This window comes from Cyprinodon variegatus, unplaced genomic scaffold (assembly GCF_000732505.1).
Source record: "Cyprinodon variegatus isolate N-32 unplaced genomic scaffold, C_variegatus-1.0 Scaffold344, whole genome shotgun sequence".
NCBI lineage: Eukaryota > Metazoa > Chordata > Actinopteri > Cyprinodontiformes > Cyprinodontidae > Cyprinodon > Cyprinodon variegatus.
In genome coordinates this window covers 741,112-754,455 of record NW_015150797.1, presented here as the reverse complement: position 1 = coordinate 754,455, position 13,344 = coordinate 741,112, and the positions used below count along the sequence as shown (strand labels likewise).

The 13,344-nt window shown below is 40.7% G+C and overlaps 1 protein-coding gene across 1 annotated transcript in view; it reads left to right on the top strand.

The window, feature by feature from the left end:
- Window positions 1–5,114: 5,114 nt before the first annotated feature.
- Window positions 5,115–13,344, top strand: part of LOC107091580 (rho GTPase-activating protein 23-like) — an 83,313-nt gene continuing 75,083 nt past the window's right edge. Inside the window, exon 1 of the mRNA XM_015385582.1 lies at window positions 5,115–5,453. Within this exon, the coding sequence (XP_015241068.1) occupies window positions 5,445–5,453 (9 nt within the window). The 5' untranslated portion in view covers window positions 5,115–5,444. The remainder of the gene's footprint in view (window positions 5,454–13,344) is intronic.

Sequence of the window (13,344 nt, the reverse complement as noted above, 5' to 3'; positions counted from 1 at the left end):
GCTAACCAAAACTGGTCAACACTCCGGCGCTGAAGACAGGTCTGGTTGCTGCTTATGTAGGAGGTCTCCTGATGGGCTGATGATCCTCAGGTGTGCAGGAGGCTCCAGTTCAGGAGACCCATAGCGCTCTCTGCTGGAGACAGGTGGCAGATCTCCAGATCCCAACAGTACCCCATAGCCCAACAGAAAAAAAAACATAAAAACAGGAAGGGATCGTCGGCGCCCTCTGGAGGGCAAGCCTCTGGATCCCAACAACCTGAAGATTAATCAAGAATTCTTCTGGACTGACTCACGAGTTGTACTCCATCAATAATGATGCTGGCAACTTCCACATATTTGTTGCCAAAAGTGTTCAACTGATAATGCCACTGATTAGGATCAGTGGCATTATCAGCAACACTGTAAAGTTTTTTTAGGTGTTAAGCCCAGATGCAGAACACACACTGAGGAAGCAGGAGAATGGTTTCGATGTTTATTTAGGGGCAGTTCTGAGAGGAGCGCTCCCAGAGCGTGAAGCTGGAGGTGCTGGAAAGGTGGAGAGCCGGGGGGCACACCCTATCTGGGAATAGAGCAGGTAGTTAGACAGTGCCAGACATACCAGGAGGTCAGACAGTGACTGATCTTACTGTGTGAGTGTGGAGGACGCGACCCAGGGTGGAGGTGAGGAAGAGGGGACTCAGCAGGTGACCCCCTGCGAAGGGGTGCTCTGTTCTTGGAGGAGAAGGTGGCTGAGAGGGAGGGAGGAAGGCAGGTGGAGGGTGAGCGAAGTCAGAGCAGTGTGGCAGGAAGGAGCAGCGGCCGGCTGTTAGCTGAGAGAATCAGGAGACGTCCAACAGAGGAGATGCGGAATGGGATCTGAGCTGAGACCACAAGGGAGCTTTTCTGGAGATCCGTTGAGTTTGAAGAAGCACTCTGGAGCGGGATCCAGGGCATAAAGCAACCTTAGACACGAGAGACACAATATTAGTGTAACTAGAAATAGCTGTCAAAGAAAGAAAAACGGCCTCAGTACGTCTCAGGCCATGGCCATGGCCTGAGGCGTACCACTTCAGGTTAACACCTGGCATCTTCCCGCTGACAGCCTTCTGCTTAAATGCTCCCCTGTCATTCTGTTGAATGAGTCACAGCTCATGTTAGATAGGAGTTTAATGAAGATGACCTTTAAAGACACAAAAAGTGTCAGATAGAAAAAATACAGATAGAAAAAAGAGTCTGGAGAAGAAGGTCCTTCTGTTCTGGGTTCATCTCAGTTCTGGAAGGAAAATAAATCAAAGAAAAAAGAAGGTTAGGATAAATAAAAAAAAAAAAATAAACTCATAGATAGATTCATTTTTAGAGGAGTTGGACATTCCTTTATCTGTGTAAACATTTCTTCTTGTACCTCTACCTAGACGTCTAAAGTTCATGTAATTTGCTAATAAGTCAAAAGGTTTTCATGCTTAAACTTTTTTTTTATTTAAAAAAATAGAAAACTATCTGTTGAATCTTTTTTGTATATTTAAAGGAATGACATGCTTTATCATTGCAATTTTTTTTTATTAAAATCTCAAATACTCCAATTTGAAACACTAGTAGCTCATCAGCACAAATATATGGGGCGTCATTTGTGAAGTTAATTATAAATTAGGAGCAATATTTATAGTTATTTAATGTTTTTTAATGTGTTTTTCACAATGAAATTCATTCAGTTCCAAACTAAATATTTAGATTGTCAGTATTTTTCTCTTAAAACATGTTAAATAACCATAAATAGCCCCTAATTTCTGATTGTTTAACTTCACAAACGGCACCCCACACAAATAAACTAGATATAATTTTATCTAATTTATCGGATTTTCTTTGGAAGAATAAGAAGGTAATAAAATGTTGTGATATTTTATGATAAAATTCGGTTAAGCTCTGATTAAAAAAGGTAAACAGTATTATTCAGAGTTGTTCTCTCCTGGATCCACCAGATGTCGCCATTTACCTTCTTTGCTTTATTTTTCATTACTGTATATTTCCTAAAACTGCTTAGTTTTGGGGTTTGAAGAGTTGTTGTTTCGCTGCCAGTAAGGAGTGAGTTCTTTTGCAAACAGGAACACTCAGAGTGATTTATGAGGTGAAGAACTGAGCCAGTTTGCCCAGTCCTATTGTTGCTGGCTGGGAGGTTCCAGCTATGCAGCTCATGGGAAACACCACAGGACATCCTTTTCCTCATTCCTCAAAAATAAAATGAACATCCATGAGTGTTCCAGTGTTTTTGTGTTTTGAATGGAAATAACAAAAAAGGCAAATGTTGATATAACATGTCAATCTTCTGGCTTATCTGTCGGATTTTACAGTGGGAGCCACTTCGGGCTGCAGAACTATTGCTTGTTGTTAAAGAAAAGTCAGACTCAACAAATTAAGAGAAATAAATCCAGAACTTTGAAGTAGCAAACTGTAAGTTCTATGCAACCATGCAAACATTGGTTTTAAAAGTGTTCAAAGCTGCAGATTAAATGTTAATTTTATATCTCTGCAGTGAATCAGCCACAGGATAAAAATAGAGCAACATTTCAGCTTTGTCTCATTGCTGTACGTCATTAAAAAGCATTAAATAAGGAAACTGACTTTAGAGCAGTGCTTTCTATCAGCCAGTCGCTTTGCAGAGGCGCCTCCAGAAATGTTTCAAATCTCGGGGTGGCCACTGAAACTAAAAGCCATAATTTCAGGGTTTGAATCTACTATAGTGTTAAACCTGTCTGTAGAAATCATAAAGACTTCCGTAAACAGCTACTCATATCTTGGTTTATTGTGTGATTTTTTTATGTTCTGGCTGTGCAGAATGAGGTGAAATGCTAAACTGAGGCTGCTACAATTTACACTGGCCAGTGCATTGCATGGGGTGGGGTGGCCATTCCCTGGTGGCAAAACTGTCGCTTTGTGGTTTTGTTAAACTAAATGTTAGCCTCAGTTTACATATTTTCCTTTGGGTACAGCAGCCAGTGATGCTGCACTTAAGCTCAGGATGCGGCTCTATTTGTTACTTAAGTTTAGCGGCCAAACTAGCCAAGCCTTTAGTAGCTAATAATACTTTATTAAATATGGTTTATTCTAACAAAAAACAACATGACTGAGCCCAGCCAGCTCCTTTAAAACCAGAGCATTGGTTCCAACTGAAATGGAGAAATCAACATCATGTCTGAGAATTCCAAAAGACAAATGTTAGAGACTATTGGCTAAAAAATGTAATGTAAATCCCTTTATTGTCCCACAATGGGGAAATTTGTTCTCTGCATTTTGACCCATCCCCTCAGGGAGCAGTGGGCTGCCATTGTGTGACGCCTGGGGAGCAATCAGGGGTTAATGTCAACCCCTGATCGCTTCTAAATTTAATGAAAAACTGAGAAAAACATCCAAAACACAAAAATACTGAGAACCAAAAAAAAACAGCAAACATCAAGGAAAACCTACGTGGAAAGCCAGAAACGAGGAAGCGACTAACAATCAACACGGAACCAGCAAACAGTGACTAAATGGGAGACTGAACAAACAGGCTAATCAGCTGATAGGGAGCAGGTGTGGATGGAAGAGACCAGAAGGGAGCTAGAGGAAAGGAGAGAGGATCAAGGAGGCAGCAGAGGGCAACCACAGACTGCTTAAATATACAGAAAACGGAAAATAAACCAAAGATCAACAAAACAGAATAACTGAAAACGAAAAAGCTCATAATCCCAAAAGGGGAGAACCATAACAGATAAGGGTCTTGCTCAGGATCCCAGAGTGGAGGATGTGGGGATCGAACCACGAACCAGTTCCTTGCAACCTTCTCAGAGCACAAGCACACTGCTCTATCCATTAGACCAACACTCCCTAAATTAGTTACAAATAAAAATATATTGTTGTAGAGGTGGGCATAGATAATTTTTTCAATCTAAATAATCCAGATTAAAATGGCTTATTTGAATTCTGCCAAATGGATCAATGAATCAGAATTACTTTCCTTATCAAGAGGAGCGTACATTTATACGCACTCTTTGCTTCCATTGTCTACTATTACAAATGCAACGCATCAAATTCATTAATCATTTTTAACTTCTGCTAACGGTACTCGTAAGCATTTATTTCCCTCCTGTGCATAAGTGAGCTCTCATTCCCAAGAAATGTGAATCTGCCTAATTATCGCTCTTATGATGCTTTATAACCATTGTTGGGCTAACGCATTACTTATTAACGCGTTAGAGTAACTATGTTACTTTTCAAATAACTAGCGCTGTAACTAATTAGTCAGGCATTAGTCATTACTCGCTGCGACATTAGGACAGATTCATTATTCAATTCATTCCGGTTTATTTGTATAGCTACAATTCAAATCATGTCATCTCAGGTCACTTTACAGAGACAGTTCAGCAGATCATCAGTCAGATTGATTCAAAGTTTTCTATCTAAGGAAAAAAAGTTGATTGCATTTCAGCAATCCCTCACACTAAGCATGCTTGTAGCGACAGTGGAGAGGAAAAACTCCCTTTTAACAGGAAGAAACCTCCAGCAGAACCAGGCTCAGTGTGAGCGGCCATCTGCTGAGGCCGACTGGGGTTCAAGGAGACAGAAGCAGAGATACAGATACTGACATAAATGAAATAAGATTTTTGGCGCTCAGGTCCCGGCAGAAGACTGGGCCAAGAATCGACATTGGCTTGGATGACTAACCCAGGTGGTTTTAGGACAAAACTTAAGCTGATGTTTTGAGCTTTGGGCCCCAAAACTTGTTTCTTTTGCGTATTAGTAAATGGAGTTCATATTGCCTTACTGGCTCAGATACCAAAGTAATAAAACATGAACGGTGTTTCACCTCAGGCTAATGTTTCATCATCAGCTCTCTGAGAAGAGGCCCTATGTCAGTGAGCTGCACTCATCAGCATCAGCGTGTAAAGCCTTGCGTTAGGTGTGGAGGAGATGAGTGTGACAGCTGCTGGGGGAGTCCTACTACACCATAAGGTCACATGGTACACCCTCTATCCCTCTGATCCCTCCACCCCTCCCAACCCCATGCGTTCCTAATGCCGTGTACAGTGAGGGAGAGCAAAACAGCAGGAGGCTATAGAGTGGGAGGAGGAGCAGAGAGGGAGAGGGAGCTGATGAGGAGTAAAAGCAGAGGGAGTGAGCAGTTTGAGCCCAGATTATAACCTAGTCTGGAATAAAGAGAATACCATCATACCGTCTCCTTGTTTTAGCCGTGGAGGAAGAGGAGGGCTACCCGGTGGAGAGGAAGTGGGTGAAAGACGGAAAAACGGAAAAGGTGGAGCAGTATTTCCACAGGACATTGTTGTCATACAAGAGGAGGGTATGTGCTTCAGCGTGGGGGTTACCGCCACATTACCTCCACCAGCCTTACAGCAATGACATTCATACAGAAACATCCCAGGCTCCCAGCTGAGCATGCAGAGGACTAAAGGTGGAAGCAGTTCCTGCTGAAGACCATGGCCCAGGTAAGGAGAACCTCACCTTCTCACCTTTCACATGACTCTGAGAGAAGCTGAGCTGAGCTTCATCCCTCTTACTTCTGGCTTTATTCATGTGTGTGGTTTTATAATAACCTCAGCTTTAAAATTTAGTAATTTTTAAAGGTTAGTTCAGGAAATAGATGAAATGTTGTACCTCCTGAAGTGGACAGGAAGTGCTGACCCAAGGCTTAAGAGCTAAACGAGTGCTTATGGCTCAGGGGGGCTGCAAGATTGTTTCATCATTGTTTTTATTTTGTGTATTTTTAATTATCTCTATATAAATATAATATCTGTGATGATAAACTATGCATTTTCTACGTCAATATGTGTGATGAGAAAAGTAGGAACAAGCAGGCAGAGAACTAAAGTGATTATGAGAGGAACTGAAAAATCATCAAGTTCTGGGAAAAGAGCGTTTTTTGTTTTATTGCAAAATGTGTTCCGGGTTTAAAGTCATCACCTAGTAATGATGTTTCTGAGGTTTTAAAAAGGTGAACTTGCCTGTTTTCGAGTTAAATCTCACCCAGCTGAGTCTATATATCAAGAGGGGAAAACCCAGAGCTCACATATAGCGCCTTTTATTGGCTCAAAGCAGATTTTTGAAATCCTTGTTTGCAAACAAGCACATGGCTGATTATTGATGCTGATGGATCTTTGATCTAAGGAAAACCATTTTACACCTGCAGCATACCTAAACTTTATTTCCCAGCTTGCCCCGTTTAATGGGATTTCTATCACCGCCCTGCCCAACCGACCTCCCCACAGTTAAAGGCTTCTAGCATATTTTAAGAAGTAAGATTGATTTCAGACAAAATCCTTGAAGTACTTTCATGTGATTGTAGACATTTAAATTATATGATGAAAAGCAGATTGAAAACAAGAGGGGACGTTTACCAGGACTCTTAAAGTTGTAGGGAAATCATATTTAAATGTTAATCATTCTGGCTTAAACATCTATATAAATGTACTCTTTATCAGACCATGTTGTCCAAAAATTTAGAAAATTTCTATTCAAAAAGAGAAAAACTTGTTTCCCCCATTACCTTCTGCAGGCCAGTTAGTTCTACGTCAGCCTGAACACCTAAGTTCAGCCAATCATATATCAACGGTCATCTGTCAATCATATTTTTTCAGTCATAGCATCTCAATTCATATGTCGCAGCTAATATACGCAACAGTTGAAATAAGAATAATTTCCTTTCCCATTGAGTTCCGTCCCAGTGTTCACGGGGATGGACGTCTGTGTCTTCAGCAGGCGTAGAGCTAACAGAACTGGCAGCGTTGCGAGGCAAGGGCTCAAACATGTACGGCTGGAAGCCTTCTACACCAAACCAAGCTTCTGCCGCCCTGGCGTCCTCTTCCACAACATCTTCATCCCCGCTTTCCTCCTCTAAATAAAAAATGGATGATGGAGGAGACTCATCCACGACCTCCGACACTAAACTCTCCTCCTCTTGCATGTTTCCTCTGTCCATAGCGTTCCTTGACAGTGTCGTTTCTAAGTCACCAATTTAGTGCTACTTGGTCCCAATGGAATTTCCCATTAGGAACCTACTAGCACTAAGTTGCTAACTGGTTAGCAAGATGCTTCAGACAAACCGTTCACAACCAAAATCCCGCCCCCTTGATAATTGAGCAATCACATTCACTTTATTCACTTGTGTAAAGTCGGGCACCACTCGGGAGAATTCGGAAATCCAACGGTTGGAACAGTCGCTTCCCTACGGCTTTAAAAAGTGTCATGAGCCTCGATCCCACCGAAAATAGCAGGTTAATGTAAACATAGGTCGAACCGCTAACAAGCATTTGGCTCCCTTCTCATTGGCATAAAAAAACTGGTCTAATCCCTCACTGGCAGCTGCGTAATCTCTGTCCCCCTGCTGCTCCGTGTCTGGTGACATCATTACGCTTGGTTAGCATTAATGATGTCATCAGTGAGACAGAAATCAGGGTTGTAAACAATGGAGAGCAACATGAAAGGAAGCCAGGGTGTAGTCAGTGTGCTTTATTGTTTCTCTCTATTATCTTTCTGAATCCCTCTCATCAGAGCTGCTCCATGTTTATCAAATGGAAACAGAGTTGTTTCAGCTTGTTAGATAAGAAGCGACTGGAGTGGTGTGTTGACATCCATACGCTGCTTTCAATGATATCACATAATTTAGCGGGTCGACCCGGCTCTGGTGTTCCCACAGCATGCTGATCAGAGCCGAGGTGATTTGAACATGGATCAGTTGCCAAGTCGTTTGACCCAGGTAGACACACGTCAGTGAGCTGTTCCCACTGCCACTAAAAGCCCATTGCTCCTGGGATTAAACTGTTTTTTTGGTCATTGGGAAAGAAGTAATATGAACTGTTGAAGCGTTCATTAATGACATCAGAGCTCTGCACTGTCCTTCACTACAGATGGACACCAAGGTCCAACTCTGCAAGCTAGAATTAGCACATACAAGGAGAACGTAACGCTTGAATGTAACAAGAAATGACCAGTAATACAATATCTTTCAGTCTTTTGCTTTTTATTTCTGACACAACTTCTCAACATCTAGGTTTTCAAAGCAGAATATACAAAATATAACATGAGAAATAAAAATCTTACATAATTTATTTTGTACCAGCAATGGTACACATCCTACCAACTAAGATAACTGCTTCTACATTCCATGAAGCAAAATTAACAAGGACAACAGATTAAAAGAGGGATTAAAATGAGGAAATGAAGTATAATGATTAAAATGCAACAATGTCGATTGTAATAAAGAACTAGTACTCATAATTATTGATGAAATAAAGCTTTTAGAGTAAAGCAATCTAAACACAACAGTTGATGTGTATAGATCAAGTGACTGCCTCGCTTTTTTGTTTTTCCAGCATATTGTACCTTTAATATAATGATCAATTACGGAAAAATGTAACAATTTAACAAAAATGTTCATTTTAGACCAACTAACAGTGATGATTCAACCATGCCAAGGCTAGTTAATGTGACATGTCTTAATGAAAAATATCTGACTTGCCAATATCAGGCCTTCATGAGAGATATGAGGTCACACAAGTTTGAAAAGCAACCTATGATTTTGGTTGAAAATTAGAATTCTATCAGCAAATCAGAGGGGCTGAAAGTTCAGTTGTGTTCCAAACTGTTCCCTCAACCCCCTTCTACAACGCAATCCCTTTCCTCATGTAAATACTCCATTAGTGCACTAAGCATGCTTGTAGCGACAGTGGAGAGGAAAAACTCCCTTTTAACAGGAAGAAACCTCCAGAAGAACCAGGCTCCGTGTGAGCTGTCATCTGCTGAAGCTGACTGGGGTTCAAGGAGACAGAATCAGACATAGAAAAAGAAACACAGATACAGAAGGCAACTGTCAACCTGCTCCACAGGCGGCCCCGTCCAGGACACACAGCCAGGCAGACGAGCTCCGAGCCAGCTCCCATGTCAGAGGATGAAGAGAGCACATCCAGTTCGTCACAGTCAGAGAAACAGGACTACACTGAAAAACAGGCAGATCTCCAACATCTAGAAACAAAGATGTTGATGGCAGCAGCACAGCTGATATTTCTCTCCAAGGTGGAGTCACAGCCAAACAGGAACAGAACAGATGAAGCTACTATGAGAAAAAGCAGAGAGAGCAGAACGTTAGAGACTGAACTAACAGATTCTGCAGAGTGGGAGAATAGAGACAGAATGAAGCAGAATGATGAAAAGGGGTCCCTATGTCCTCCAGCAGTCTAAGCCTATAGCAGCATAACTATAGAGATAGCTCAGGATAACCTGAGCCACTCTAACTATAAGCTTTATCAAAAAGGAAAGTTTTAAGCCTAGCCTTAAAAGTAGACAGGGTGTCTGCCTCACGGACTAAAACTGGTAGTTGGTTCCACAGGAGAGGAGCCTGATAACTAAAAGCTCTGCCTCCCATTCTACTTTTAGAAATTCTAGGAACCACTAGTAAACCTGCAGATTGAGAGCGAAGTGCTCTGTTAGGAACATAAGGAACAATCAGATCTCTGATATCAGATGGAGCTTGGCCATTTAAGGCTTTATATGTGAGAAGGAGGATTTTAAATTCTACTCTGGATTTAACAGGAAGCCAATGAGAGATATGATCTCTCTTTTTAATTTTCATTAGAACTCTGGCTGCAGCATTTTGGATCAGCTAACAGGCTTTTAACTACAGCTAACCTGTTAGCTGTAGTTAAAAGCCTTCAGCTGAGCTCAGTCATAGAAGGCGAGACTTTCCTTAAAGACTGAGAATGATTGTTTTCTACTTTCGGCTACTTTAGATCGTGGAAAATAATAGCAAATAAAGGGAATAAAAAAGATTTGATCTTTAAGAAACTGTCTCAATAGAGTTTGTCAGAGTGGAGTTGCCATATGATGATGCCATAAGAAGGGGTGGGGCCCCGAGCAGATCTGGTACCTACAGCGGCGGTATGCTGGAGGTCTGAAGCTCCCAACAACAACTGCAGATTTTAGTGGGATTATAATCCTGGAACTGATGAACAGAGGATGTTTGAGGTGGACTTTCTCACTTAAAAAAATAGCAGATAAACAATCTGAGCGTTACTTTTTCCACTCAGCTTGGGTGTGTGTTTTCTTGTTCATAAAACATTATGGGGCACATTTTTGTGAAAAATAGCATGTTGAGGGGACCAACTGCCTGGAGGGCATCAGGCACCATGAAAAGGGGTTAGGGTCAAGTTAAGAAAAACAGTTTAAATTGCGTTTAGATTCAGGGGCAGAGCTAGAAGGGGGGCCATGGGTGGCCATGGCCACCCTTAGCCAATCATTGGCCACACCTACCATTTTTTCCCCATAATACAGACGATGGAAGCAGTAATACTCTTAAGTGGAATGTTCTAACTTATTTAACATTTTAATTTTCATGTGTTAACAGTTACTTTACAACAAAAACACTGTGGTTAATTATGCACTTAAAAAATACTAACGTTAAAGATAATAAATACAGAATTCATGCTCTTTTCAGAACTAGATTTTGTCTTATATGGGGTAAAGAGAAAATGATGTCTCTGTAAGTCATCTAGGAGTCTCCATTGAAATCAGAGATAAATAAATACTTTTATAATAAGTAATCCATATAATGCAGATTTTACGATTTAACGATTATCAATAAAAGTAGGTAAGTAGTGACAAGCCTTAAAAGAATTTTTTCCACTACACTTTTTATTTAGACAGCACGGATATTTAAATATATGTGTCTATTTGTTCGCAAAAGCTGTAGGAAAGTTAGTCTTTATTTAGAAAATATGGATGTTGCGTTTGTTCATTTTCCTGTTTAAACAGTGTAGATTGACCCTGAGGTTATGCCGCCTATCGGCTTTCGGTCACCTCTCAGTGTACTTTGGTTATTGTCCGGATACCCTTATTAAAATGTCTGGCTACGCCTCTTTTTAGGTTCGGCTATGAACCGTAGTGGTTAAGCTTAGGGTACGTGTCATGGCTAGGCTGTAGAATTGGCATAGAAATTGATGGAAGTCAATGGAAAGGCCCCGCAGAGAAAGAGAGAAAATGTTCTGTCTTTAAAGTTGCTGTTTCGGATTTTTAGTTTTTTGGGATATCTAAAACGTTCTTGTCTGTGCAATGCACCAATGTTAGACAAACGTCGATATGCAGTTTTAAGTTACCTTCACATTGTGGTGAAGGTATATCCTTTTCCCACGGTCGAAGAGGCTGTTTAATACCAGGAACAATGGGCTTTTAGTGGCAATGGGAACAGCTCACTGATGCGTGTTTGCCCGGGTTAAATGACTCGGCAAAGAACCCACGTTAAAATCACCTCAGTTCCAATTGGCATGATGTGGGAACACCGGGTCGACCCTCTAAATTACCTCATACCATTGAACGCAACGTACGGACATTGACACACCGCCCCAGTCGCTTCTGATCTAACAAGCTGAAACAATTCTGTTTCCTTTCGCTAAAGATGGAGCAGCTCTGGTTAGAGGGATTCAGACAGATAATAGAGCGAAAAACAATAAAGCACACTGACTATGCTCTGGCTTCCTTCCATGTTGCTCTCCATTGTTTACGTCCCTGATTTCTGTTAAACTGATAACATCATCAATGCTAACACAGCGTAATGATGATATCAGACAAGCAGCGACGGAGGGACAGAGGCCACACAGCTGCCAGCGAGGGTTTAGACCAGCTTTATTAGTCATTGGGAAGGGAACCAAATGCTGATAGTTAGCGGGTCAACCCATGTTTGAAAAGCATATATTAAAGCGATATTTTCAAGAGTTAAAAGGCTAAACATAGATGGTGCAGTTTGTTAACATGAAGTCTCTGTTGAGCAGCACCACTGGGGGAAGTGCTGGAGAAAGGTATGCGAAGGTAACCAGCTTTTATTCCCATCCAGCTGGCTCCTTAGTGGAGCTAAGAAAGACAGTTTTCTCCTTAAAATACTGTGTAGATCTCCAACATTCAAAAATATTTTCCTTCATTCTATTTTTCTCACAAATTTGACATAATTCCTCAGGATCTTTAAGTAGCTCAAAATGAGTCCGGGTGGATTTTTACCACGGCCTGTTACATATCTTAATTTGTGTAGAAATATTTATCTGTACATTAAAAATAATTCTTTGGACCAGATTGACATACAGACAAGGAAGGACTAGTGTGAACTTTCCAAAGATAAACTTGTCTTTGGAGAACGGTCTAATATGGAAGAGCGTGCACTGGCTTCAGGGAAACTCTTCCAGACATCCAACTACACAAATGACCTAATTTACTCACTAGATGTGACTTCTATCCAAATGTTTGGGTCGCTCTGAGCACGCTACCTGTGACTGACAGACCAGCAGAGCAGAGCTTTTCCAAACTCAAATGAACAAAGAACAACCTGAGAACTTCCATGGTTGAAATATGATAGAAGAGTTTGTAGCAGAAATGTCTGTTAGATCTCTAACGGTGATATCATTGATCAATATGCAAGCAGAAAATCTGGGAAGCACAGGTTTTAAGGAGTAAGTAGATTATTGAGGAAGAGCAGAAATATAGAAGCTCAAAGTGGGTAAGGAATGGTTTTAAATAGAGCTTTTGCATATAGTTACATCCATCCATTTTCCGTCACGCATAAAAAATTATTTTTGTATTCAATAGTTAACATAAGCCATCATGTTACAGTTTTTTCTGAATGCTTAAACACTAACCATGATTTTTATAGCACAATTTCTAAAACTATTAATACTTATAGCAAAACCACTGAAAGACTTCACAAAACTAAAAGCAGAAACTCTGCTTTGCACTCAACTATGTGACACAAACCTTTCAAAACTGTAGGTTCAATCCTCTGCAAAGGACTCTTTTTGTGGAACTATAAACACAACTTACTGCTTTATCATTTCCAAATGATCAATACACTCCTAACTAAACTAAACACATATATGGCTAATAGTTACACTATATTCAATTTAATTCAGTTTATTTCTATAGCACCAATTCACATCATGTCATCTCAGGTCACTTTACAGTTCACCAGATCATCCAGTCAGATTGATTAAAAGTTTTCTATCTAAGGAAAACCAGCTGATTGCATCGTCTCATTGACTCTTCACCAATCCCTCACACTGAGCATGCTTGTAGCGACAGTGGAGAGGAAAAACTCTCTTTTAACAGGAAGGAACTTCCAGCAGAACCAGGCTCAGTGTGAGCGGCCATCTGCTGAGGCTGACTGGGGTTCAAGGAGACAGAAGCAGACATAGAAAAACAAGCATAGATACAAAAGGCAACTGTTTCTTCCTGTTTAAAATATTTCATCTCTTTCTAAATACATATTTTAAATAAAAAAAAACACTGTTGTTCCATGATCCCATAGTTTGATCCATATGAGCCAATACTGAGAAGTAGGAGGTGGAG